The sequence below is a fragment of the Lissotriton helveticus genome, chromosome 4_1 (assembly GCF_964261635.1).
Source record: "Lissotriton helveticus chromosome 4_1, aLisHel1.1, whole genome shotgun sequence".
Classification (NCBI taxonomy): domain Eukaryota; kingdom Metazoa; phylum Chordata; class Amphibia; order Caudata; family Salamandridae; genus Lissotriton; species Lissotriton helveticus.
In genome coordinates, this window is record NC_136063.1 from 269520858 (window position 1) to 269548017 (window position 27160).

A 27160-nucleotide genomic window follows, 5' to 3' on the forward strand; every position below is an offset into this window, starting at 1 on the left:
GACTTGGGAGAGCTAACAACAGAATTTCCGGGGAATGCTGGTGCAGGGGTAATTAAAAAGGTGAGGAATCCACAGACAGATACTGTATCCACCAGAAAAAGCGTTACCGAAGGTGTGTAACTTGTTCTTTAGGGTGTGTTCCTGTGTGTAAGGGCTATTGTTCTTTTCGTTTGTCAGAAACAAACTCTGAAGGTGCTCCAGCGTTTGAGTGGAGTTTTTTTTTTTTAAGCAGAAAGGCCTGCCATTGCGGAGGTCTCACTTAAACATGGTGAGGGAACTGCTACTGAGCGAGTAAAGGCAGTGGTCTCTGCTGTTCATGGATTAGTAGACCACCTGCTGGATTCTAAAACACCCACCCCAAGCCTTGTTTATTAATGATCCAATAATCTTGTATTAGTCTCCAGATCTTATTGATTAAAAAAAAAAAAATGACACCTTATATAACAATATTTTCTACATTCACATGGTATTTTATTCATTCCTTTTTAAAAGTCTGTATGTTTACTGCAAGCTGGGAAAGACAATGCGTGGTATGACGACACACAAATTGTGTGCTCGGTGCATAACACTTCCAATGAGATGAGTCATTGCATTCAGCAATGCATGAGACATATTAATATTTGGATGGATAAACACTGTCTCAAGCTTATTGCGGGGAAAACAGAGGTGATGTCTGTTGGGTATAACCCAAACATTTGGTCAGCTTCTTGCTCTCCGGTCTCATTGGGTCCCCTCCCTTTTCCAGCTAGCAAAGCAAAGAGCTTGGGAGTTATTTTAGATGTTCACCTAAACTTAGGCAAGCAAGTTAATGCAGTAATCTCGTCATCATACAATGTGCTGATGATACCAAAGAAAATAATGAATTTCCTATTGCAGTTAGGAAATCAGTTATCTCCACACTCGTTTTTATCAAAAATCAATTATTGTATCCGTCTCTATAATGGCTTACAGGCCCAATATTTGAACAAACTGCAAGTTTTACAAAACTCTGCAGCTAGGTCATTATTGGGACTCCTCATATACCAATCTTCCGACCAGACACTGAAAGACCTTCATTGGTTGAAGGTCAAACACAGAATCACGTTTAAAGCACTCTGTCTTACTTACAGAGCTCTTCATAACTCTGGACCTCTGTTTTTGAAAAAAACACTAACCTGATATACACCCACTAGAAATTTAAGATCATTAGGTGCTTTTAAAGTCAATGTTATCAGATTAAAAAAAGTAAAATGGGGAGGACGCAGTTTTGTGGTGAGAGCGTCAAGAGCTTGGAACCTTCTTCTGCTACCCGTAAGGGGAGCCCAGTCCCTTCTCCAATTCATAAAAAAGTTTAAAGACGTGGCTTTTTAATCAGTAGGCTCTCGTTGTAAGTTGACTTACAGTTGTTGCAAGAATAGCGCCAAGACTCCTCCGGGTAAATGTTGTGCTCTATAAATTGACTAACGTATGTGTGGATTATGAGCATTTGGGCGTATCTGATGGCTACGCTGTGCCCTCTAATATATCTCTAGGATTTACGTCCTTACTGTGAGTTCCGGCCTGTAAAACTACTGGTGGGATTTATTAACTAATTAGAGGAGGCTCAAACTGAGGTCGGGTTGGGGGGGGGGGGTATAGTTGGGATGTGCCCAGGCAGGTGCATTTCGTGTATGGGCTGTTATGCTGTTAGTTCCACATCTCTTAGTGATATGTGTTCAGTGTACTTTGCATGTGCTTTAGATAAGAGCAGGTTGCCATGGAGGTAGACATAACCTGCAAATCTGCCACATCTGCATGTATATAAGTACCACGGTTATTAAAAAGGGTTTAAGGAGAACGTATCCTTAATCTTGCTAGCCAATCTAATAATAATTTATTGCCATCATTATGAGCTCTAAAAAATTATAAAGTGTGCTAAGTATTTTTAAATGCTGGAATTGTGCTGCATTGTATTACAGCAGTTGTGTTGCAGAGTTATACTTCATCAATTGAAGAAAAGTGTAAATCTCTTAAATTTCAGAGCTCGTAGTGATCAACTCGGTGTTAGTGTATCTTTTCCAGTGACTCAACAATTATGTGAGACTTTCTGACATATCTCTTTGAAAACTGATTTTGTGTAAACACACACTTATATGTTTGGGGGAGCACCACGTCATTTTGGTTGTAGGCTGGTGTACAGACCATTATACTACACAATCAATGGTAAAACCCAGCAAGAGAATGGTGGGAAACATACACTGCTAGAATTTCGATGTACTTGTTTTTGAACTTGATGCTTCCTGTCTTAGTCAAAACATTAAACATGGCTGCAGAACGTATGCGAAGAATGTCTCTTGAAAATACTAATGTTACAGATCTGTTTGATCAGGAACACACAGATACAAATTTTAGCAAGTAACCATTTTTGTTTCCTCTCCATAGGACTGCACGTAAAGAATATATCACTGCTAAATATGTAGACCGTAGGTTTGCTAAAAGAAAATTTGAGCCTTCTGCAACTAAACTGAATGAACTATTTGAAGCTGTGAAATCCAGGGATTTGCTTGCACTAATTCAGGTTTATGCGGAAGGAGCAGAGTTAATGGAGCCACTCTTAGAGCCTGGACAGGTAAGCTCTTTTACATCGCAGAAGAAATGAGCAAATATTTAGTCAATTTGCAGTAAGACTATTTTTATTCATCCAAGCAGTAGAATTATCACTATCTAAAAATATTAAAAGTAATCTTTAAAATAACACCATGTTCCCCTGAGCCTAGCTGATACAAATGGCACTTTGCATGTGGCATATGGGAATACCTTACAGTCAAATTTTATTGACTGTGGTCTGCAAAGCAGCTCACAGCCCTTTTTGCAGAAATCTGTTCTGTTGAGGACTTGAAGGGATGTAGGTTGAGACCGATCTACAAAGAGAGAAGGAGGCCTTATTTCCAACAGTCCACAAGTTTTACTCCCACCAGCTGGTAAAAGGTTAGATCTTGAGGTAGCCTGGCTAAAGGCCAGAGGCAAACGACGATCCTTAATATGTGTGTGTTGAATGTGGTGTTCAGTATTGAGGATGTGAGGTACATTCCAAGAGCTTTCGATTCCGCCCTCAATTTGGAGAGGATGACCCCCTATTTTATAAATTGCAGTAAATCAAATTCTATCATATTTTGGTTGACACTTCTATCAGCATAGTCCTCACCTTAGAATATCAACTAAGTGCTAGATTGAATCTGGAGAATGTTATAGCAGTGCTCACGCTTTCTGATAAATGCTTTGTGCAGCTCCGCACAGACTTCATGCTTATCTGGAATTGATAGACCAGAGCCGCATATAAGAGCCACTACTGCAGTCTGCCATCAGTTCCTTTCTTTCCATACCTTTCAATGCTGATTCAAAGTTCCACTCCAAACTTTCAGTCTTCCGATGACTGAAAACCCTTTCCTCAGTGTGCTATGGAAAGACGGTTGCACCAAACAACAGGATTTAAGCAGTGCAGCCACTGTTGAAAACAGATGTCGATCACAGACCCACACAAGGTGTGCTTATGATGCCTGTGCCGGGTAAATGACTCTAAGTTGTGTAACAAATGCCCTCTAATGACCCCAAAGTGGATTCAAGACTGGGAGGCAAAGTTATATGTCACCAGACACAAGAAGTAATCATGATTCTGCCCCCCATCCAATTTGTGTGTCTGGTTACCGGTTCATTCCTGCCCCTTCTCCACTTCCCACTTGAAGTTCTCTGGTAAGTTGAAGTCCTGTGGTAAGTCAAACTCCAAATGCAAGTGTGAGGAAATGGGGTGTTTTATATGGTGTGGTTGTGCGACCTCACTCTGTAATCTACTTATCTGAAAGAGACACTTTAGTGATAGATTCCTTACCTTAGAATATCCCCAGGCGTCAGACTGGATCCGGAAAGTTTTGCTTTGCAGTACCCCTGCGCGTCAGTAGGTGGCGTCCTGCGGATCCACGTCCGTCACTGGCGTCGTAAGCGCCAAGATTACGTCACGGAGACTACTTAGGCGCCACCCATGCGCGCTGGCGTCAGTTCTTTCTTTTGTTTCTTTTTCCGCGTCAGAAAGCGCAGATCCGGATTGAGCAAGTACCCTAGTCACTTTTTGACTACTTTTTGTCTCCCCCTCTTCTTCTCTGGTGCGCTTAGGGATGCCTGGCTTTAAGTCCTGTGGGGCTTGCGTCCGTAATATGTCGGGGGCGGACCCCCACGTTGTTTGCCTCTACTGTCTGGAGACTGATCACGACTCCCGGGACTGTCGGGCCATGGCCCCGAAGGCCTGGCGGAAGCGGTGCTGGAAATTGCTTGAGGTCCGGCATTCCTCTCACCGCCGCTCTGGGTCTAGGGGCCGTTACCGGTACCACTCGCGGGACCGGAGCCGTCGCTCCTTGGGCTCCAAGTCTTCGCCTTCGGTTTCTGGTAAGCTACGTCATAAAAAGTCTAAGCGTGTTCGCTCTCCGACATCCTCCCGTCGCTCCTCGGAGGTGGACGAGTGGGACAGGGGCTCAGCCCCTGTGGCTCCTCTGGAGCCTGGGAGTCCCACAGTCTACGCACCCTACCCAGGTCCGTCGGCGACTCCCGAACAGGTGCAAGAGTTTCTTGCTACCATGGACCGCCTATTCAGGCCTCTGGCTCCCACCGGCGCGCCTTCGGGCCCCGCGGTCCCGATCCTGTTGGCCCGGCCGCTCCGCGAGCGGCTCCAGCCCCGGCGCCACAGGATCCTACGCCATTGGCTCCGGCCCCGGCGCCACCAGGTGCAGCGTTGCTGGCCCCGGCGCCGCCCTCGGCGCCACAATGGGTGCCCTTTATCCCACCCTTGCCCCGGTTCCAGGACCATTTTGTTCCGACCTGGGAATCTGCATTGGGAGGCAGTGCTGGCCCGGCTGGCGCCGTTCTCGGCACCGTTTCTGATGCCGTTTGTTCTTTCTCTTGCTCCGGCCCTGCCGGTGCGACCGGCCTCTCCGGAGGCTGATGAGGACTGGAAAGGATCCGAGGACCCTCTTGCCCGACAGTGTTGGCAGGATTGGGTGGATGATCTGGATGACGCCGGCGATCTCAATGTCTCTTCTGACCCGGGGTTTGCCTCTCCCCCGCCTACGATGGAGGAGGGCACTTCTTACATGATGATGCTCTGTCGGGCTGCTGAGGCCCTCAACCTAGACCTCCCCACGGTGGCCCTCAAAACCAACCTCCTGACCGAGGTGCTCCAGACGGCATCTACTTCGTCGGAGCCGTAGCTTCCCTTCAATGACGCCCTTACTGCCGTCCTCTTGGGCACTTGGTTGCGACCAGCCACGGGGGCTCCTGTGGATAAAAACGTTGCCAGACGCTGGCGCCGGGCGACTCTGCCTTTCTGAAGATCCATCCCACATCTGAGAGTCTGGTCATCCAGGCCTCGACGTCGCAGACTGCTTTTCCACGGCTCCGCCGGATAAGGACTCCAAGAAACTGGAACAGTTTGGTAAGCGGTTGCTCTCTTCGGCCAGCCTGGACTGCGGTCAGTGAAGACTGCCTGCTTTTGGCCGCTACGCTCACGCAGTGTGGGATACCGTTGCTCAAGTGTTGCCTCAGTGTTCTGAGGAAGTCCAGGCTGTCCTTTCTCAAGTGATTGCTGAAGAAAAGGATGCGGCTAAGTTCGCCATTCGGTGTGGTTTGGACACCGCATACTCGTTGGGCAGGGCGATGTCCACAACTGTGGCGTTGAGACTCCACACCTGGGTATGTTCGACTTGGTTTTCGCCCAATGTCCAGGGCTCGCTCATTGATATGCCCTTCGACGGCACCCGCTTGTTTGGCGATACGGCCGACAGTGCCTTGGAGCGTTTTAAGGAATTGCGGGCCACAACCAAGTCCTTGGGTGTTTCTGCTAAGACACCGGCCACTCCTGGTTTTCGTTCCTTTCATGGCCAGGGCAGAGGTACCCAAGCACGTTCCTCCAACAAGCCTGTGCAGACCCAGAGCGGCTGTGGCCGCGGCTTCCGCTGGGGCGGGGATTCAGTGCGCAAGTGTGTTCCTGGGCAGGATGTAGGTAGTGGTTCCTGCCATTGCGCTTAACCAGGAAGATTGACCACAGCGTTGACTCCCGAAGAGACTCATTTGAGCTCCATAAGGAACCACACCGCGATCCTATGCGGCAGTCCCCCTGGGCCCTGGGCTCGATCGTGAACCCTAGCGTATGCCACGTAGACCATCTGTCACCACCAGGACACGCAGGAGAAGTTACCAGCACCCGACTCCGAGGCCTTGGACACGTGGTACTCCCCACTGAGCTACGTTAAGGCGACATTTTTAAACAACCAGGCAATCATTAATAGTCCTGATGATGATCCCGCTAATATAGGAGCATGGGATCGAAACGTCGACTTTTACAAACAGTGCTGCAAATTTACCATTGTGTTTATGTATTGTAGTTACTGTCGCTTTGAGCTTGCTGTACTATGTATTGAGATGCAAGCCACGTTTTGCTCCAAAGTTATTGCCTGAAAAAACACTTTGTTTTCCAACTTTTTCTACATTTTCTTTCCCTCACACTGGGTACAGGACTGTGCCCTCTTGTAATTTTTTGTGTTTCTATTTTTCGTATTCTATACATTGACCAAATAAATATTCCATGTCCGGCTGGACATAGGAAGTAAACTTATAGCACTCATCGTAGTCTATAAATAACTTGTTTGAATATCCTCTCTAAGCTTAGGACCATTGTTCTTTGTAATAACCGCATGTCGGGGGACCATCTTGCGCTTCTTCGACAGGAAGTTACAGCCCTCTTGGCCAAGGGGGCCATTGAGTGTGTTCCTGGGCAGGATGTAGGTAGTGGTTGTTGTTCCCACTACTTTCTGGTCCCCAAGAAGGACAAGGGGGGCCTGCGCCCCATCTTGGACTTCCGGGACATAAATCGCTTCCTCCGGAAGGAGAAGTTCAAAATGCTGACTCTGGCTCGGGTCTTGGCTGCCCTAGACCCTGGAGACTGGATGGTAGCGTTGGACTTGTGGGACACTTATGTTCACATCCCTGTCCTTTCGGCCCTCTGGCTTTACCTACGGTTCATGGTGGTTCAGGAGCATTTTCACTTTGCCGTGCTCCCTTTCTGCCTTACCAGCACCCCTCAGGTGTTCACGAAAGTGATGGTGGTGTTCGCAGCTCATCTGCGCAGGTCTAGGGTGTCAGTCTTCCCCTACCTCGAAGACTGGTTTTTGAAGGCGAGCTCGCCCCAAACAGTCGTCAGCCACCTTCAGACTACGGCCAACTTCCTGCATCTGCTGGGGTTTTCCATCAATGTGCCGAAGTCGCACCCGAGTCCCTCTCAGAAGCTCCCTTTCATCAGAGCGGTTCTGGATTCGACGCGGTTTCGGGTTTATCCTCCTGGTCAGTGAGTCCGGGATATTCAGGCTATGATTCAGATCTTTCGGCCTCTATCCTGGGTTCCAGTCAGGATGACGCTTCTGGGCCTGATGGCCTCCTGCATCCTGTTAATGCAACATGCCAGATGGCATATGCGGGCTCTGCAGTGGGACCTGAAGTTCCAGTGGGCACAGCATCAGGGCAACCTGTCCGATCATGTCCAGATTTTGGAGGGCACTGCTCAACAATTGCAGTGGTGGCTCACGAATCGAGATTGGGTCAGTGGCAGATCCCTCCCCCTTCCCCAACCAGAGCACACAGTGGTGTCGGATGCATCCCTCCTGGGATGGGGAGGCCACTTGGGAGAGGCTGAGATCAGAAGCCTCTGGTCTCCGGCGGATTTCCGGCTCATATCAATCTTTTGAAGCTGCGGGCGATCCGACTTGCACTGAAGGCATTCCTTCCCTCTGTCCGGGCGAGTGTGGTGCATGTATTCACGGACAACACCACTGCCATGTGGTATTGCAACTAACAGGGCGGGGTGGGGTCCTGGACCCTTTGTCAAGAGGCTCTGCGTCTCTGGACATGGCTGGAACATGAAGGCATTACCTTGGTGGTTCAACACCTGGTAGGTTCTCTGAACGCCAGGGCGGACAAACTCAGCCACCGGGGCATGATGGATCACGAATGGCGTCTGAACTCGGACATGGCGCAAGGTCTCTTTCTGCAGTGGGGAGAGCCTTGGTTAGATCTATTCGCCACCGAAGAGAACTCGCAATGTCATCAGTTCTGCGCCGTGGAATTTCCAAGGCGTCACTCGCTCTGCTGCATTTTTCGTTGCGAGTGGAGTTGCGGTCTGTTGTCCGCCTTTCCCACTATACCACTTCTGCCCAGAGTGCTGAAGAAGATCAGGCGGCACCGGGCCCAAGTCACCCTTCTGGCTCTGGATTGGGCATGAAGATACTGGTATCTCGAGCTACTCCGCATGGCGGTCGAGCCCCGATCCATCTGCCTCTTCGGGAGGATCTTCTGTCGCATCAGCAGGGGACAGTCCTTCACCCGAACCTGTCCAGCCACCACCTCCATGAGTGGAGATTGAGCGTCAACAGTTGACAGCTTTCGACCTTTTTCCCGAAGTCTGTGATGTTATTTTGGCAGCCAGATGTCCCTCCACTAAAACGGTATACGCCTGCAGGTGGGACAAATTTGTGGCATGGTGCACTGCAAAGGCTGTGGATCCCCTTTCTGCCCCTCTTTCTGAGGTCCTTCTGTTTCTTCTTTCTTTGGCCCAGCAGGACTCTGCTCTGAGCACTCTCAAAGGTTATCTTTCGCCCATCTCCGCCTTTCTACGGCTTCCAGATCAGCCTTCTCTTCATAAGTCCCTGATTGTTAACCGGTTCCTCAAAGGCATTACGACGCAGGACGTCACCTACTGACACGCAGGGGTACTGCCAAGCAAAACTTTCCGGATCCAGTCTGACGCCTGGGGATATTCTAAGGTAAGGAATCTATCACTAACTAATGTCTCTTACAGATATACTGTTACACAAGTAGTAACTTTTGCACCAATCCCCTTTAGGACCAGTAGGTTTTTTTTGTTAAACCTCAGTTCGACCTTGGATAGCTTTGACTCTGAGCGGCAAGACTTACACGATGGGACACATGTAAAGCATTTATATAGCACCCAAACAGTTGAAATTCATCACCAATTTATAAAAATATTTATATGCAATTTTAGACCCCAAAATGAAACAAGATCCATTGAAGAGCTCCAGAGTGTAGGAAGCTGGCTATTTATGCAGTGGGCCAATGTAGGGGCACACCATGCAAACAGTCCAGAGGAACCTTATTGGTTTACAGGACTTACTTTAATAATCTCAAGTAATGTATTTGTGGTAGTGCGCTCGGGCAGCTTATCTGAGTGTAGTGTTAAGCATTTGTTGCATACACTGTCAATAAATGTTGCACACACTCAAGAAATCTGAGACCAATTTATAAACATAGCACAGATTTTAATATAATTTTTAGACACCAACAACACCAGAAAAAAGTAAGTACTTTCGGAGCTATGCGTTTTACAAGAAAGCAGTAAAATACACACAACGGTTTTTGAGGTATGAGCCTCGAACGATGTAATGTTATCCTACGGGAGGAAAGACATATACTTTAAACATATATTTGTAGTCGAAGTTATGGGGTGCCCTTTGGAGCTTAAGGTGCTTTGGGGCCATGGTCCAAACAACTACCAGCAGTTTTAGTTTACCTTCCCTGGTGTGTCCGAGTGCCGAGGTGCTGGGCGGGTTGGTAGCCTTGAGCGATACACCATTGAAGTCAACGGACACCTGAAAACAAAGGCTGCAAGGGGGGACTTGGGAACAAGTCTGGCAGATCCCAAAGTAGGTCTCACCTTCTGAGGGTATTTAGGGCAAGGGGGCGCAGTCGGTTGTCGTGAACCCAGGCTGTGGGGTTCGGATCTGGAGGTGTTTGGCCGGCTCGCCACTTGTTTTAGATGCTCGCACAGTTCTCGATCTGACCTGTAGAGGGGAGGAAAACAAGACAGCGGACCACTCTCAGAGTAAGCCTCCTCGGTCTTGAAGTCCCTAGTCTAGCAGGTCGTGTGTGACTGCAGTGGTGTTGGACTGGACACTTCACAAGCCTTGGTTGCTGTAAGTGCTCTGGTGTCCAGGATATTGGGGCAGGGGGGCTCCTGGAGGATCTATCATCTCGAAACTCAGTGGAGAGACGGGACTGGCCTCCTGGAACCATGGTAAACTCTTCCTGGCGTGATGCTCCCTCTGTGGGCCCGATGGCCAGCAAAATGATGTACCAGACATGTGCGGTCAGTGCCTGCAGGGGAATGGCTCCTCCACCCCAAGGAAGATGCTAGATTGTTAGCAAAGTGCTGGACAGGCATCCCAGTGTTGAGGAGGATGCAAACTTTTTTACATGTCAGGTGTTTGCAGTTGCCAAGATACCAGCAGCTAGACAGGGTTTTGTGCCATGCTCAGTGTAGGTTCTCACTTCTTGTGGTGACAGCTCTTCTTTTTCCTTCTGTTCCCAAGTAGATTAATCTGTAACTCTGGTTTCAGGGGGGACCCTAATTATCCAGTATTATGGGTGTCTTTCATAGATTCACATGCATGAATCATTCCCCGTCGTCGAGATGGGAGCCCCGGTAATAGAAAAGTAATGTCCTATAGACATACATAGAGAAAAATAGGCCTAAGGGCCTTGCCTTAGTAGCCTATCTATGTCCTTTTGTAAAAAGGACCAAATTTCCAAAGGTAGCCAATCAGCTACCACCTCCCTCTAGAACCTTCCTGCCAGGAGCCTCAGTCTCTCAGATTTTCGTACGCACGTTGTGCTAGGGAGTCCCCACCTGAGCTCTCCTCAGGTTTCTTCAAATTCTCTACTTTTCTTCAAAAAACTTGGATTATACTTCAACTATGGCTGAACAACAGAAAAAAGGACTCTTCAGAGCTTGTTCTTCTTGTGGCAAGAAGAGACTGCACGTCGACGACAAGCATGAGACTTGCCTCTACTGCCTCTACCCTGACCACACAGTAAAGGACTGCAGGGTATGTAGAACATTCTCTACCAAAACACTTAAGGATAGAGAAGGCAGACTGCTCCTCTGGTTAAACAGACTCAAAACCAGAGATGATGAGGTGCTCTCCTCGGAGGGCAGTGAAATGGCTTCAGTTTCCTCAAAACTGTCCTTAAAAAGGCCAAGGGAGGCTTCCCCTGGCCATCCAGACGTCCCTCACAAAAAGACTACTTCAAAGTCTTCTGAGGCAAGATCTGACACGTCTGTGAAGGATGCTGCAACCTTCAGAAAGCCATCGCAGTCCTCGTCGTCTACTTCCATGACATTCTCTTCAAGAAAAACGAACTATGTTTCCACATCGACGACGACAGTCTCGACGACGGTGGCATCGTCAGCCTTGACTTCAACGACGACGACCACCCACTCGTCGACGACGGGTAAGCCAATATCGTCGATTGTACTTATTAAAAAACAGCAATCGTTTGTCAAAACTCCGTCGTCATCACCGTCGACGTCGACAAAACAGAAAACACCGACATCGTCGACGAGAATTCAGTCGACGTCCACCGCATCGTCGACGAAGACACCGACGACGGTAGGAGCACCGCCGACGACAAATGCACCGTCGACGGCTACTACGCCGCCGACGACAAAACTGCCGTCGACGACCACATCGACGACGGCGAAAGTACCGTCGACGACCGCATCGACGACGGCGAAGGCACCGTCGACGATCGCGTCGACGAAGACATCGTCGACAGCCGCACCGTCGACGACCGCCACGTCGACGACAGCTTCATCGGCGAAGGGACACTCGACGCTTGAAAAACGATCGACGACGACACCGTCGACGACCTCGTCGACGACATCATCGACGCCATGGAAAAAAGCGGAGTTAATTCCATCAAAAAAGGTCACCAAACTCCCTATTACGCCCGAACTGACATCACCCAGTAGGGTTCAATCACTGCTTCCTTCTCACATACTACAAGCTGACGAATCAGATGATGAACAATTCGAACAAGCTACTAGCCCGTCAGATCTCAATGTCAAATGCCAGAGTACTGACGATGACGGAGATGATGTTATTTTTACGGAAGAAACTGTTCGGGCTCAGGTACATACTCAAGTCACTCCAATGATCGTATTGCCGGCTGAGATAGTTAATGATCTTCAATTCCTGATCACAGACTATAAAAAGCGATTCCCAGAATCGTCGGCGACACCTTCACATGACAATTCTCAAGAATCTTCCAAACAGCAAAGATCACCAAGGGCAAGACCAGCACCTTTGGTTATTCCTCAAGACAATGAACAGGTTCACAACATACAATCCTCTGATGATGACGACGAACCTCCTGAGGAAGGTGAGGTTAGAGATGACCTCTCTCAAAACAGAGATGATGAGGATTACGTTGCTCATTCTCCGGCCACACCGGAACCCAGCACATCAGACTCTCCACCAGTGGATATCGGTGGATTCCACAATTTAATAGAGAGAGCGGCCACTAGATTTCACATGGCAATGGAAACAAAAGTAACGGATTGTTTCTTGTATGACTTCAAAGACCCCATAAGGAAGGAGGCACGGTCCATTCCCATAATAGAACATATCTGGGAACAGGGGCTACAACTCATGCAAACTCCTGCATCTGTTTCAATAGTGGTCCCAAGACTGGACAAAAAATATAGAGCTCCGTCAACGGCAGCCACTTGTTTTAATTCACATCCAAAACCAGATTCGGTCGTCACTCAAGCCGCCCAGAAGAACTCCAGAAACCCATCCTCGCCACTGTCAGCACCACCAGACAAGGAGGGCAGGAAATTGGATGGCATAGGCAAACGCTTCTCCACAACGTCAGCCATGACGGTCAAAGTGGCTAACGCCATTGCTCTGCTGGGCAGATACAATAGGCAACTATGGGAAGATATTGCTCCATATCTCACGCACATGCCTGACGACTTGAAAAATGAGGTCCAGGCACTCCTTCATGAAGGTCAAATGTCAGCATCAGAAATCATAGATTCAGCTGTCGATGTCGCCATGACAGGCTTCAGACAGCTTGCAGGCGCCGCAGTTTTGCGCAGACAAGGATGGCTCAAAGCGACGTCCTTCAGGCAAGAGGTACAAACCAAAGTTGTAGATATGCCCTATGACGGACAACAACTATTTGGAGCTAAAATAGATGAAGCCTTGCAGACGATTAAGAAAGACACCGATACTGCAAGGGCCCTCGGGACTTTACAATTCAGAAACCAGTCCTTTCGAGGGCACAGAGGAAGAGGACAATCCACATACAGAGGATCCTATCAAGGCAAATCCACATACTCATATAATCAAAATCGCTCACAATATCCGCAGCGACAGCAACCACAAAGTCGTCAGACCCCCTACGGGAGACAGAACTTCAGGGGCAAATCGCAAAAGAAAACGGCTGGCGGAAGACAATGACCATTTCCCGCAGCCAGTCCCCCCACCATCCTGTCCGCTCAAAATTGGTGGCAAGCTGACACATTTCCTCCAAAATTGGAAAATGATTACGACGGATCGGTGGGTACTACAATTGATTCAACACGGTCACACCTTGGAATTCAACTCCATCCCACCGTTAACCCCTCCTCACAAACATCATCACAAACACCTTCGTATGTTACTGAAGGAAATCTCTTCCATGATAAAAAAGGGAGCAATAGAGCGAGTCCCATCAGCTCAAAAGGGAAAGGGATTTTATTCCCGCTTCTTTTTAATCCAACAGAAAAAGAAGAAATGGAGGCCCATTCTAGATCTCAGGGCGCTCAATGCCTTCCTGAAAAGCCAATCGTTTCGAATGGTGACTATCCAGGAAATCCTAGGCTCCCTGGAGAAAGGAGACTTTATGACATCTTTGGACCTGCAAGATGCATATTACCATGTCCCAATACACAGACGACACAAAAAATTCCTACGATTCGAAGTAGCAGGTCTCCACTACCAATTTTGTGTCCTCCCATTTGGCCTCAAATCAGCGCCTCGCATTTTTACAAAGTGCCTGGCTCCTGTGGCAGCTTACCTGAGACAACAGAATCACCAGGTCTTCCCCCACCTGGACGACTGGCTGGTGAAAGCACCGTCTCTCACCGACGCGCAGCTGTCTTCCAACGCCTGTCTCGATATTTTCCGGAACCTAGGTTTGACTCTCAACTTCGAAAAATCTACTTTACAACCCACCAGGATAATAACATTTCTGGGGGCCACTATAAACACCATTTCCTCCAAAGCTTTCCCGTCTCTGGAAAGAAAAAACAAACTGATGACTCTAGCTACCGCAATATCTTCAAAACCAACCATCAAAGTAAGGATTTTCAAATCTCTTCTAGGGATGATGTCTTCCTGCATTCTACTCATCCCTCACTGTCGGCTCAGAATGCGCCCCCTTCAGGAGGCCCTGACCAAACAGTGGACCCAATGTACAGATTCCTTCGAGGATCACATTGTCGTCACTCGACAAATATCAGAGACGCTGGGTTGGTGGATGAAGCTCAAGAACCTATCCAAAGGTCTCACGTTCTTGTTACCAGAAACTCCACACGTCATAACGACGGACGCATCTCTCGAAGGATGGGGTGCAGTCCTTCAAGACTTACAAATCAGCGGCAGATGGTCGGAGCAAGAGAAGGCTCTGCATATCAACCTCCTAGAACTACGTGCAGTCCTTCACTCCCTACAGGCATTCCTCCCTCGCATCAAAAATTCAGCAGTGCTAGTGAGGACGGACAACACGACCACAATGCACTACTTAAACAAGCAGGGAGGGACACGCTCGCTGACGCTGTCTCGCGAATCACAAAAAATTTGGAACTGGCTACTGCTCAAAAACATCACATTAACATCAGAGTATGTCCCAGGAAAAGACAACGTCATAGCAGACGCTCTCAGCAGACAGAGGTCCATGTCCCACGAATGGGAACTGAACCAACAAGTTCTAGACAACATCTTCTCGGCATGGGGAAAACCACAAATAGACCTCTTCGCCACCAAGGAGAACAAAAAATGCCACAGCTTCGCAAGTTGGCATCCCCAACAGGGGTCATTAGGAAATGCATTTTCCATCGCATGGCGCAACGTGTTTGCGTACGCATTTCCGCCATTTCCCCTGATAAGCAGAGTCATCCGGAAGATGAAAATGGAGCATTGCACATTGATTCTCATTGCCCCATACTGGCCGAGACAACATTGGTTCGCGGACCTCCGTCGCCTCTCAGTCCGTCCATCAATCCAACTGCCTCAACATCCCTCTCTACTCTCGATGTCCAAAGGCCAGATACTCCACCCGAATCTGAAATCTCTCAGATTATCGGCTTGGCTCCTGAGTACCGAGAATTCTGTCACCTAAGCATCCCGCAGGAGTGCAAGGAAGTCCTAGCTAAAGCAGGAGCAGTTAGCACAAACAAAACTTATTCCTTGAAATGGAAACGATTTTGTATTTGGTGTAAAGACAACAATATACACCCTTTCAGGATCACTCCAGAGCAGATACTGCCTTATCTCCTGCATCTGGCCCAAACAGGTCTTGCGCATGCTTCCATCAGGGTACACCTGGCAGCAATCTCACGCTTCACAAGGTCTTCAAAAGGCCCTTCACTATGGTCCAACAGACTGATAAAAACAGTTTCTTAAAGGGCTTTACAGATCTTTCCCTAGACCAAGACGAATACCACCAACATGGCATCTGAATATTGTACTCAATCAATTAATGAAACATCCATTTGAACCTATCCATAGGGCTGAAATCAAATACATTTCCTGGAAAACTGCACTTCTTTTAGCTTTAACATCAGCCAGAAGAGTCAGTGAGTTGCAAGCTCTTTCGATACAGGATCCTTTCTTGCAATTTCGAGAGGACAGAGTCATATTGAGAACCAACCCCCGTTTCATTCCTAAAGTCCCCTCGGACTTCCATCTCAGTGAACCACTTGTGCTTCGCTCATTCTTCCCGAACCCAGGCACAGTGGCGGAAAGATCTCTTCACTCTTTGGACATTAAGAGATGTCTAAAATTTTACCTGGACAAAACGAAAGCTTTCAGAAAGACCAAACAACTTTTCGTTGCCTTCAGCAGGCCGAGAAAAGGCACGCCACTCTCCAAACAATCCATTTCCAGATGGATATCGGCAACAATTGCATTTTGTCATGACAAAGCCGGACGTCCATTACATTCCTCAGTCCGAGCACATTCCACGAGAGCTGTGTCCACATCGGCAGCACTATTCGCTGGTGTACCGATTCTGGACATCTGCAGAGCGGCCACCTGGAAATCGCCGCACACCTTTACCAGACACTACTGCCTGGACACGGAACTGATGCAGGATGCAGCTGTGGGCCAAGCTGTACTTCCCCATCTCTTCCAGTAAGATGAGCCTTCCTACTTCCCACCGTCCTGCAATGGTATGCACATTTATTTACTTTACTCTTTATATTACTGATGGTATCTAGTCACATGATATGTATTATCTCAGACTGTTATATTCCATCGCATATGTGCATAATGTATTGCTTGCTATTCTGATTCAGGCATGTGAATCTATGAAAGACACCCATAATACTGGATAAGAAATGCGTTACTTACCTGTAACAGCAGTTATCCAGTATTGGTGTCTTTCATAGATTCACATGCAACCCTCCCACCTCCCCAGGAAGGACTCATCTCTCACTACAGAGCATATGTTACGTCTACCTAGCTTGGTGCGTACGAAAATCTGAGAGACTGAGGCTCCTGGCAGGAAGGTTCTAGAGGGAGGTGGTAGCTGATTGGCTACCTTTGGAAATTTGGTCCTTTTTACAAAAGGACATAGATAGGCTACTAAGGCAAGGCCCTTAGGCCTATTTTTCTCTATGTATGTCTATAGGACATTACTTTTCTATTACCGGGGCTCCCATCTCGACGACGGGGAATGATTCATGCATGTGAATCTATGAAAGACACCAATACTGGATAACTGCTGTTACAGGTAAGTAACGCATTTCATACTTGACTTAGGGGTCTTTAGGCCAGTAGCCAATGGGCTACCTACCCCTGGCGTGTCTGCACCCCCTATATGGCCACTTCCTGAGAGGAGTGGACATAATCCTGACCCAGTGTTCCAAATTTCACCAAAACCAAGATGGTGAAACCCTTCTTCTACTGTTCACTTCAGGTGGCCCACCTTCGAGATGTGCCTAGCCTGTAAGTTTGACTATCTAATTTCCCACCTTCTCTGGTGCCAAATGGGCCTCAGGGCAGGGGGTGTAGTTCCCCCAGGTCTGGGGGTAAGCCAAGGTTGCATTTCAAAGGCAGTAGAGGCTTTGAAGCCTCTGGCCTTGAGATTCTAATCTGTTAGCCATCCTGCTGGAGGATGTGTGAACACCTTCCCCTGGAGCAGGCATTGTTTCTGACTTCTGAGGGTGGGGTTTCTTCCTTGCATGGGTCAGAAACTCGTCTGTGGTGGCAGGCTGGATGATACCAGTCAGCCAGCACACTATATAACTAGTAGAGTTTTACGAGACACCTCTAGGGTGCCCACTGGGTGCATGTCATAATAAATCCAAACCTGGCATCAATATAGATTTATTAAGGCAATGTGTTTGATACCAAACACCATTACTTTCAGTGAAGCCATCATGTAGTTGGATAACTCATTATGACCAGTGCACAGTACACGTCCTTAAGATGACTTCCTGATCACTGGCAATGTCTAACAATGGAATGAGGCAGTACAGGGACACATCTGCTGATGCAGATGTACCCTCACATGTAATCTAAGGAAGCCTGCCTTAGGGCTCTATGGCCTGCTGTAGTGGTGACTTGCAAATAGTACATGCAGCGTAGATGGGCATGGCACACAGTGAGTGTGCCATGTCGTGTTTTCGAATGGCTTGCGCCATTTCACGCTTCCTGCAATGGCAGTCTGCATGCAATTTTGTAGCGCTTAGGGGACCCTCTTAAGTACCCATGCCCTAGGTACCAGGTGTACCATTTACTCTGAACTTACAGGGGTGCTAAAGGCCTTGCCAATTGTGGTACTATTAGACAGTTACTTTGTTTTAAGGGAAAGAGCTGTTCGAGCCATGTGAGCTGTAGATCACATGCTTAAGCCTGCCATCTAATGTTGCGTCCAGATGCTTGCACTTTGTTTTTCTTCAAAGAAGTCTTTTCCAGTCGAGAGGTAGTTGACTCCTCCTTTCGGTGATAGTGCGCATGGGCATCAACTACATTGTTAGATTGTTTTTTCCTGATATCTGATTCGGACGTGAATCGCTCCGCTCCGGTTCGACACAGTTTCTCGGGTTTCCCCGTGGCGTGCAATCCACTACCTTCAGCAGTATTGTTTATCAATCGCGTTTCCCCTTTTCCACGCATCATTTCCATTCAAAGTCTTCGATCTGAAGATTCGTGGAGGGCCGTGGGGCCTACCCGCGTCGCAGTCGATGGAACTGACCCCATTTAAATTCTGTCCCGGGTGTAGCTCTAACTTGCACGAAGTGTGCAAATGTCTATCCCTGGAACACGACGAACAGGACTGCGGCGCGTGCCGATCATTTCGATCTAAGAAGAGACGCTCTGTGATTGTTGGGTTCAACGTCACGAAATGCATCAACAAAGCGACATTTTCTGAGAAGATTGCAACCAGGAATAATTCCACGCACAAAGAGCCGAAGAAGAGGAGGAACACATGTCCGTGTCCGAACCCAACTTCGACACCGAAGAGCAAGTAACACCAGGTCAACGTACAGTGAGTACTGATACTCTCCTGCCCCAATACTTACCGAAGAAAAAGGCTCTGGTCCTTCCTCGGGCCAAGGTCGGCACCGAGAAAAAGTTTTGAACGCCCCACCCTCCTACTCTGCACCGAAACATTCAGCAAAGCCTTCTGCATCGAAATTCATGCATCTACTCATGACCATCCCTTTAGCAACGAAAACTAAATCTGCGGATCCGAAACCTTCGGAGCCGAAACCTCCAACAATTCTGGCACCAAAAACCAAACATCCTCATCTTGCATCCAAAGAGCCTTGTTTTGACTTTCCACCTACTAACACAGACCTGAAACAAAAGAAACTGGCCATCAATCCAGACACTGGACATATTCATGTGAAATTACCAGCTAACAGGAAATCAGAAATACTAGAGGACTACCACATTCCACTTAAAATAAAGAATGAGGGTACTGATCCTTCTCCTCCTCCTATTACACCTCCTTCACCCATTGCCCCAAATGTATTGATTACACCCACAAATTCTCCACATCAGCAGTCACCTGATCACCAAGATGATGGGGATGGTGATATACCTCAGGACATTATTCCTGATCCATCAGAGGATTACAATACAGATCCAAATACTGATAACAAACCGGATCTATACCCTTCCAAACCCTCCCCACCAGATGACAATATAGGATACATAGAGCTACTCAATAGGGCTGCTGAGTATCATGGGGTACAACTTCATAAGGAGGCTCTTGAAGAAGATTTTTATCTTTGAGTCTTTAAATTCCTCTCAAAGAGCAACACAAACACTACCTATGCTAAAGGGAATGCTTAAACACGCAGACAAGATTTTTGAAGACACTGTGCGTACAAGGATTGTCACACCCAGAGTAGACCAGAAGTATTGTGACACCTATTGACCCTATCTACATCAAGGTCCATTAGACTCCATGGTACTCTAAACCTTTTGCAAAAGAGCAAACTCACAGAACACAGGATATGCCCCTCCTCCTGATAAGGAATCCAAACTCATAGATGCCTCTGGCAAAAGAGTAGCTGTGCAAGCAGCCAATCACTGGTGATTTGGAAATACCCAAGCTCTTTTAGCTCGCTATGACTGGGCTCATTATGACAAGCTAGAAAAACTAATAACATTTTTACCAGATGAACATAGGAGTAAAGCTAGTGACCTAATTTAAGAAGGAAAATTAATGTTCGAGGCATATGAGCTGCAGATTGCACACTATGCATAGATGGCCACCTAGTGTTCGGGCCGGATGTTTGCAGTTTTTTTTTTTGGTAGACTTTTTTTTTGGGCAGTCACGAGATAGGTAACTCCTCCTTTGGATGATACTGCGCATGGGCATCGGCTCCATCCCCAGATTGTTTTTTTCCGCCACCCGGCTCGGATGTGGTTCCAGCGCTCCTTGTTGGAACCGATTACCGTTGGAGCGCAATCCCCACCGGCTTCAAGAAACTACTCTCGAAAGCTCATCTGCCCAGGTTAGGGGTTTCAGTCTTCCCCTACCTCGACGACTGGTTGTTGAAGGCGGGCTCGCCCCAGACAGTCGTCAGCCACCTCCAGACTATGGCAGATCTCCTGCACAGGCTGGGGTTCTCCATCAATGTGCCGAAGTCACACCTGGGCCCCTCTCAGAAGCTCCTTTTCATCGGAGCGGTTCTCGACTCGGCGCGGTTTCGGGTTTATCCACCCGAACAGCGGGTCCGGGATATTCAGGCTCTGATTCCCATCTTTCAGCCGTTTCCCGGGTCTCGGTCAGGTTGACGCTGCAGCTTCTGGGGCTGATGGCCTCTTGCATCCTACTGGTGCATCACGCCAGGTGGCGGATGCGGGCTCTGCAGTGGGACCTGAAGTTTCAGTGGTCCCAGCATCAGGGCAACCTGTCCCACCACGTCCTGATCTCGGAGGGCACTGCGAGACAGCTGCAGTGGTGGCTCACAGACCGCGATTGGGTCAGCGGCAGATCCCTCTCCCTTCTCCAACCGGAGCACGTAGTTGTGACGGATGCGTCCCTCCGGGGCTGGGGTGGCCACATGGGAGAGGCGGAGATCAGAGGCCTCTGGTCTCCGGCGGAGGCCCAGCTCCACATCAACCTGTTGGAGTTACGGGCGATTCGTCTAGCGCTGAAGGCATTCCTCCCCTCTGTCAGGGGGAGTGTAGTGCAGGTGTTCACGGACAACACCACCGCCATGTGGTACTGCAACAAACAGGGCGGGGTGGGGTCATGGACCCTTTGCCAGGAGGCTCTGCGCCTCTGGCAATGGTTGGACCGCCAGGGCGTGATCCTGGTGGCTCAACACCTGGCAGGTTCTCTGAACGCCAGGGCGGACGAGCTCAGCCGTCGGTGCATGATGGATCACGAATGGCGTCTGAACTCGGACTTGGCGCAAGGCCTCTTTCAGCAATGGGGAGAGCCTTGGTTAGATCTATTCGCCACCGAAGAGAACGCGCAATGTCATCAGTTCTGCGCGTTGGAATTTCCAAGGCGGCACTCCCTCGGAGACGCTTTTCGTCGCGAGTGGAGTTGCGGTCTGTTGTTTGCCTTTCCGCCTATACCACTTCTGCCCAGAGTGCTGAAGAAGATCAAGCGCGACCGGGCCCAAGTCATCCTTGTGGCTCCGGACTGGACACGAAGGTACTGGTATCCAGAGCTACTCAGTATGTCAGTCGATCCCCCGGTTCGTCTGCCTCTTCAGGAGGACCTTCCGTCGCAGCAGCAGGGGACGGTCCTCCACCCGAACCTGTCCAGTCTCCACCTCCATGCTTGGAGATTGAGCGGCGACAGTTGAGGCCATTTGACTTGCCTCCTGAAGTCTGTAACGTCATTCTGGCAGCCAGGCGTCCCTCCACAAAGTTGGTATACGCCTGCAGGTGGAACAGATTTGTGGCATGGTGCACAGCAAAGGCTGTGGATCCTCTTGCTGCCCCTCTCTCTGAGGTTCTATCTCTTCCTTCTTTCTCTTGCCCAGCAGTGCTCTGCTCTGGGCACTATCAAGGGCTACCTTTCTGCCCTTTCAGCCTTTCTGAGGCTGCCTGATCAACCTTCTTTGTTCAAGTCCCCTATTGTAAGTAGATTTCTAAAAGGCATCACACACACATTCCCTCCTGTTCCGTTTGTGATGCCTCAGTGGGATTTGAACCTGGTTCTTACTTTTCTGATGTGCGCTCCCTTTGAGCCACTTCACAACTGTCCTCTCCGCATTCTTACTCTGAAGACAGCATTCCTGGTTGCCATCACCTCTGCCAGGAGAGTGAGTGAGCTCCAGGCTCTTTCTTGTACTCCAGCTTTCCTTTCTGTCCATCTGGACAAAGTGGTGTTGCGTACTAAGCCATCTTTCCTGCCCAAGGTTGTCACGGTCTTCCACATCGGGCAGTCTATCACCTTGCCAACCTTCTTCCCGCCACCGCATCCCTCTAAAGAGGAAGAGCGGCTCCACAGTCTGGACCCAAAACGTGCGCTCTCATTTTACTTGGATCGCCCACGCCAGTTCCGGGTGGATGACCAACTCTTTGTTGGTTACGTGGGCGCTAAGAAGGGGAAAGCGGTGCACAAGAGGACCATCTCCCGGTGGATCATCTTGTGTATCCAGGCATGCTACTCCTTGGCTAGGAAGGAGCCCCCTGTTGGCTTACGGGCTCACTCCACCCGAGCCACGGCGACTACAACTGCCCTGGGCCGGGGAGTGCCTTTACAAGACATCTGTCAGGCAGCTACGCAGGCCTCGCTGCACACGTTTGCAAGACACTACTGCCTTGACAGCCAAGTCCGGAGGGATGGCTTCTTTGGCCGTTCTGTCCTCCAGGACTTTCTGGTGTGATTATTGGCTCGCAGACCCACCACCGGGGTTGGTATTGCTGGGGTATCTATTCTAAGGTAAGGAATCTAATACTAACGTGTCTCTTTCAGATGCACATGTTACTACTTGTGTAACGATATATCTGTAAGAGACATTAGTTAGTATTAGATTCCTTACCGACCCACCCATCCTCCCCGTTCTGCGAACCGATATCTAGGGTTAGGGTTACCCCCTTTCAGGGCCCTAGTTTCAATGGCACCAGTGTTGGTTTTTAACATGGCTCTGCGTTTCTGGCGCGATAAAGCTGTGTCTAAGAACTGACGTCAGCACGCGGAGGCGGCGTCTAAGTACTCCGACGACATCATCACGGCGCCCACGACGCCGACGACGGACGCGGAGCCGCAGACGACGCCTACCGACGCGCAAGGGTACTGCTACGCAAAAGTTTACGGATCCAGTCTGACGCCTGGGGATATTCTAAGGTAAGGAATCTAATACTAACTAATGTCTCTTACAGATATATCGTTACACAAGTAGTAACTTGTGCGATAGAGCTAATGAGCTAATTCAAGAAGGAAAAATTATCACCAACACATCTATCCACTGTGCACTAGATGCAGCAGACACAGCCTCCAGAGCCGTCAATGCTAGCGTCCTCCTGCACAGGCATGCTTGGCTACGTATATCTGGCTTCAAGCCAGAGGTCCAAAGCGCTATACTCAATCAACCATTCGATGAGCAACACCTATTTGGACCTGAGGTGGATGTCTCCCTCGAAAAAATGAAAAATGACACCGACACAGCAAAATCTATGGGAGCCCTGCAGTTGCAGGCTCCCAGACGTTCATTTTGTCGCTCCACATATAGAGGTGCAAACAGAGGGTACTCATCAGACACACCTTCCACAGCATACAAAAGCCCCACTCAGTCTCCCTACAGTAAGGGCTACCAAAGGGGAGGTTACCGCGGTCAAAACAACAAAGGCAGAGGCAAGAACAACAACTCACGCTCTGCCTCCACCGCTACCCAATAACTCCCCTCCCCTTCCCCCGCCCCATTCCACTCCTGTCGGGGGAAGGATACAGCAATACCTACCAGCCTGGGAAGACATCACATCAGACAGGTGGATGCTTCAAATAATTCAGTCAGGTTACTGTCTAGAACTAACATCTACCCCCCAAACAGCGTCCAATGTCACAAGATCATTTAACGCTGCTCAGACAAGAAGTACTTTCTCTCCTGCAGAAAAATGCAATAGAAATAGTTCCAAAACATCAAAGGAACAAAGCAGTATATTCCCTATACTTCCTAATTCCAAAGAAGGACGGATCTCTGAGACCTATTCTAGACCTCAGACCTCTAAACACTTACATACACTCGGATCCTTTCCACATGGTCACACTTCAGCAAGTCCTTCCACTCCTGATGCAGAACGACTTTCTTGTCACACTAGATCTCAAAGATGCCTACTTTTACATCCCAATTCACCAGGCGCACAGAAAGTATCTAAGATTTGTGCTAGAAAGACAGCACTACCAATTCAAAGTACTCCCATTCTGAGTAACAACAGCGCCAAGAGTGTTCACCAAATGTCTAGCAGTGGTAGCAGCACACTTAAGAAGACAGCACATCCACGTCTTCCCATATCTAGACGACTGGCTCATAAAAGCACAGTCGTACAGCCAGTGTGTACAACACACTCACAATACAATAATGTTACTACACAACTTGGGCTTCACAGTAAATTACACGAAGTCACATCTGCTACCATCACACACACACAACAGTACCTAGGAGCTACAATCAATACTCAACTAACACTAGCTTATCCCTCCCCAGCAAGTATAACAAGTGTGCAAACGCTCCTAACAAAATTCAAATCACAACACTCGCTTCCAGCTCGGGTGTTTATGCAACTCTTAGGGATGATGGCATCTTGCGTATTCATAGTACCTCACGCAAGACTGCAAATGCATCCACTTCAAGAATGTCTAGCACATCAATGGAACCGGGCTCAGGGTCAGGGTCAGTTAACAGACCTAGTGTTGGTGGACAGTCGGACTCGTCGCTCTCTGCAATAGTGGAACACAAAAAACCTGTCAAAAGGCTGACTATTCCTAGAGCCAGTTCCACAAATAATACTAACAGCAGTCGCATCGCTCTCCGGCTGGGGAACCCACCTACTGCATCACACCACGCAGGGAAGGTGGACACCATGCAAAAACTACTCCACGTCAACTATCTGGAGTTGTTAGCTGTGTTTCTAGCTCTAAAAGCATTCCAAAAACAAATTGCAAACAAGACTGTCTTAGTCCGCAGAGACAATATGACAGCCATGTATTACATAAACAAACAAGGAGAGACACACTCTCTGCAGCTCTCTCAACTAGCTCAGCAGATATGGAGGTGGGCTATACCTCGGAACATCTTCTTAATAGCCCAACACGTCCCAGGGGTTCAAAACACCATGGCAGATCTGCTAAGTCGGCAAACTCAGCAGATGCACGAGTGGGAACTTCATCCACAAGTTCTTCCAAATGTGGGGACAGCCTCAGATAGACCTCTTCGCCACCCACATCTGAAAGAGACACGTTGGTGATAGATTCCTTACCTTAGAATATCCCCAGGGGTCAGACTGGACCCGGAAATTTTTTGCGTAGCAGTACCCTTGCGCGTCGTCTGCGGCTCCGCGTCCGTCGTGGGCGCCGTGATGACGTCGTCGGAGTACTTAGACACCGCCTCCGCGTGCTGACGTCAGTTCTTCTTTTTTCCGCTCCAGCAGCGCAGATCCGGAAAAAGTGGTACCTTAGTCACTTTTTGACTAAACTCTTTTTTGATCTTTTGATCACCCTTTTTCGAAGTCTTCGACTCCGAACGATGCCGGTAGGGATGCCAGGTTTTAAGCCCTGTGAGGATTGCGACCGACCCTCACCGTCAGTGTCTCCACTGTCTCGGCGTCGACCACAAGACCTGTTACGACTGCCGGGCCCTGACTTCGAAGGCTAGGCGGGAGCGGTCCCGCAAGCGGCTCGAACTCCGGCAGTTGGCCCCGCGCCGAGAACGGTCCCGGTCCGGACGGAGTTTGAGGGACCGGTCGCGCGAGAGGAGCCACCGGAGCTCCGGGAGTCGACATCACTCCTCAGGGTTGAAGTCGTCAGGTAACCACAAGAAGTTGAAGAGATGTCATCGCTCTTCCGACTCCCCCCGACGCTCACGCGACGCGGCCGGGGGTTCAGGTGGCACCGCCCACGCGGCTCCGTCGGAGTCACAGGTGCCGCGCCCGGCCCCATACCCTCCGGTCCCTGGGTCTCGCGCGACGCCGGAGGAGATCGAGCGGTTCCTCATGGCCATGAGGTCCCTCACTCCTCCGACGGGCTCCGCGGTGCCTTCGGGTCCAGTGGACCCGTCTGGGGGTCCTAGCGAGTCGGGTGCTTCGGCTCCGACGCCGCCAGCGCCTTCGGGCCCGGCGCCGCAGGCCCCTGCTGGATCCGGATCCGGGTCGTCGCCGGTGGACTTAACGACCTCCCCGACCTCCCCGGCGCTGGCCCCTCTGGTGTCACCCCCAGCGCCGTCTTCGGGCGGCGCCGTCCCCGATGCCTCCCTCGACTCCGTTCCTGCGCCGTTCCGGCGCCGCTGGGCGCCGCTTCAGATGCCGTTCGGAGAGTTCACTTTCCTTGAACCGGCCCCCATCATTTGCTAACCCTGAATACCAGGAGATGGGTGATGAGGTGTATTGGGAGGGGTCTGAGGGCCCTCTGATACGTGAATGTCAGTCCCAGGAGGACTGGACAGGTGAACTTGGGGATGCCAGTGGTCTGGACACTTCGCCAGACACTGGCTTTGTCTCACCTCCTACTGTGGCTACGGAGGAGGGGGCAACCTACAGTGTGGTGTTGATGAGGGCGGCCAAGGCCTTGGGCCTTGAGCTCCCCGTCGCGGCCGTGAGGACTAACCCTCTCACTGAGGTCCTTAAGCCGCAGTCATGCTCTGCCGAGCCTCTGCTGCCATTTAAGGAGGCCTTAACCGACGTACTTTTGGGCACTTGGTCCAAGCCCGCTACAGGTTCGCCTGTAGATAGGAACGTGGCCAGACGCCACCGCCCGGCCCCGGGCGACCCTTGTTTCCTGTCCACCCACCCACCCCTGAGAGCCTGGTGATCCAGGCCTCAAATTCCCAGACCGCATTCCCGTTGGCGCCGCCTGACAGGGAATCCAAGAGGTACGAGCAATACGGCAAAAGGTATTCTCCTCCCTGAGTCTGGGACTGCGGTCTTCCAACACCGTGTGCCTCTTGGGCCGTTACACCCACTCCCTGTGGGATACGGTCGCGGACGTGCTGCCAGAATGCCCGTTGGAGGTACCGGCTAAACTCGGCCAAGCCCTTGTGGAAGGCCGAGATGCGGCACGTTATTCTATCCGGTGTGGACTGGATACCACCGACTCTCTGGGCAGAGCGATGGCAACGACGGTGGCGAGTCGTCGCCACGCCTGGTTGAGATCCGCCAACTTTTCGGCAGATGTCCAGAACACACTCATGGACATGCCATTTGATGGCCGTCGCCTTTTTGGCGACAAGGCAGACCATGCGCTTGAGCGCTTTAAGGACTCCAGGGCAACGGCCAAGTCCTTGGGCCTCTCGGCCCCGCGCCAGCAATCGGCTGCCTTTCACTCCTTTCGTGGCCACAGAAGGGGTGCACCCACTTGTGCTGCCAGCCACGCTCCGCAGGGTAATACCCAACGCGGTGGCGGCCGT

At 49.8% G+C, this 27160-nt stretch overlaps 1 protein-coding gene across 3 annotated transcripts in view; it reads left to right on the forward strand.

Annotated features, from left to right (window-relative positions):
* The window catches only part of ASAP1 (ArfGAP with SH3 domain, ankyrin repeat and PH domain 1), a 2040747-nt gene that overhangs the window by 1326332 nt on the left and 687255 nt on the right, over positions 1-27160 (forward strand). For all 3 annotated transcript variants that reach the window (XM_078686749.1, XM_078686753.1, XM_078686750.1), the window contains one exon: positions 2401-2587. In XM_078686749.1, the coding sequence (XP_078542875.1) occupies positions 2401-2587 (187 nt within the window). The remainder of the gene's footprint in view (positions 1-2400; positions 2588-27160) is intronic.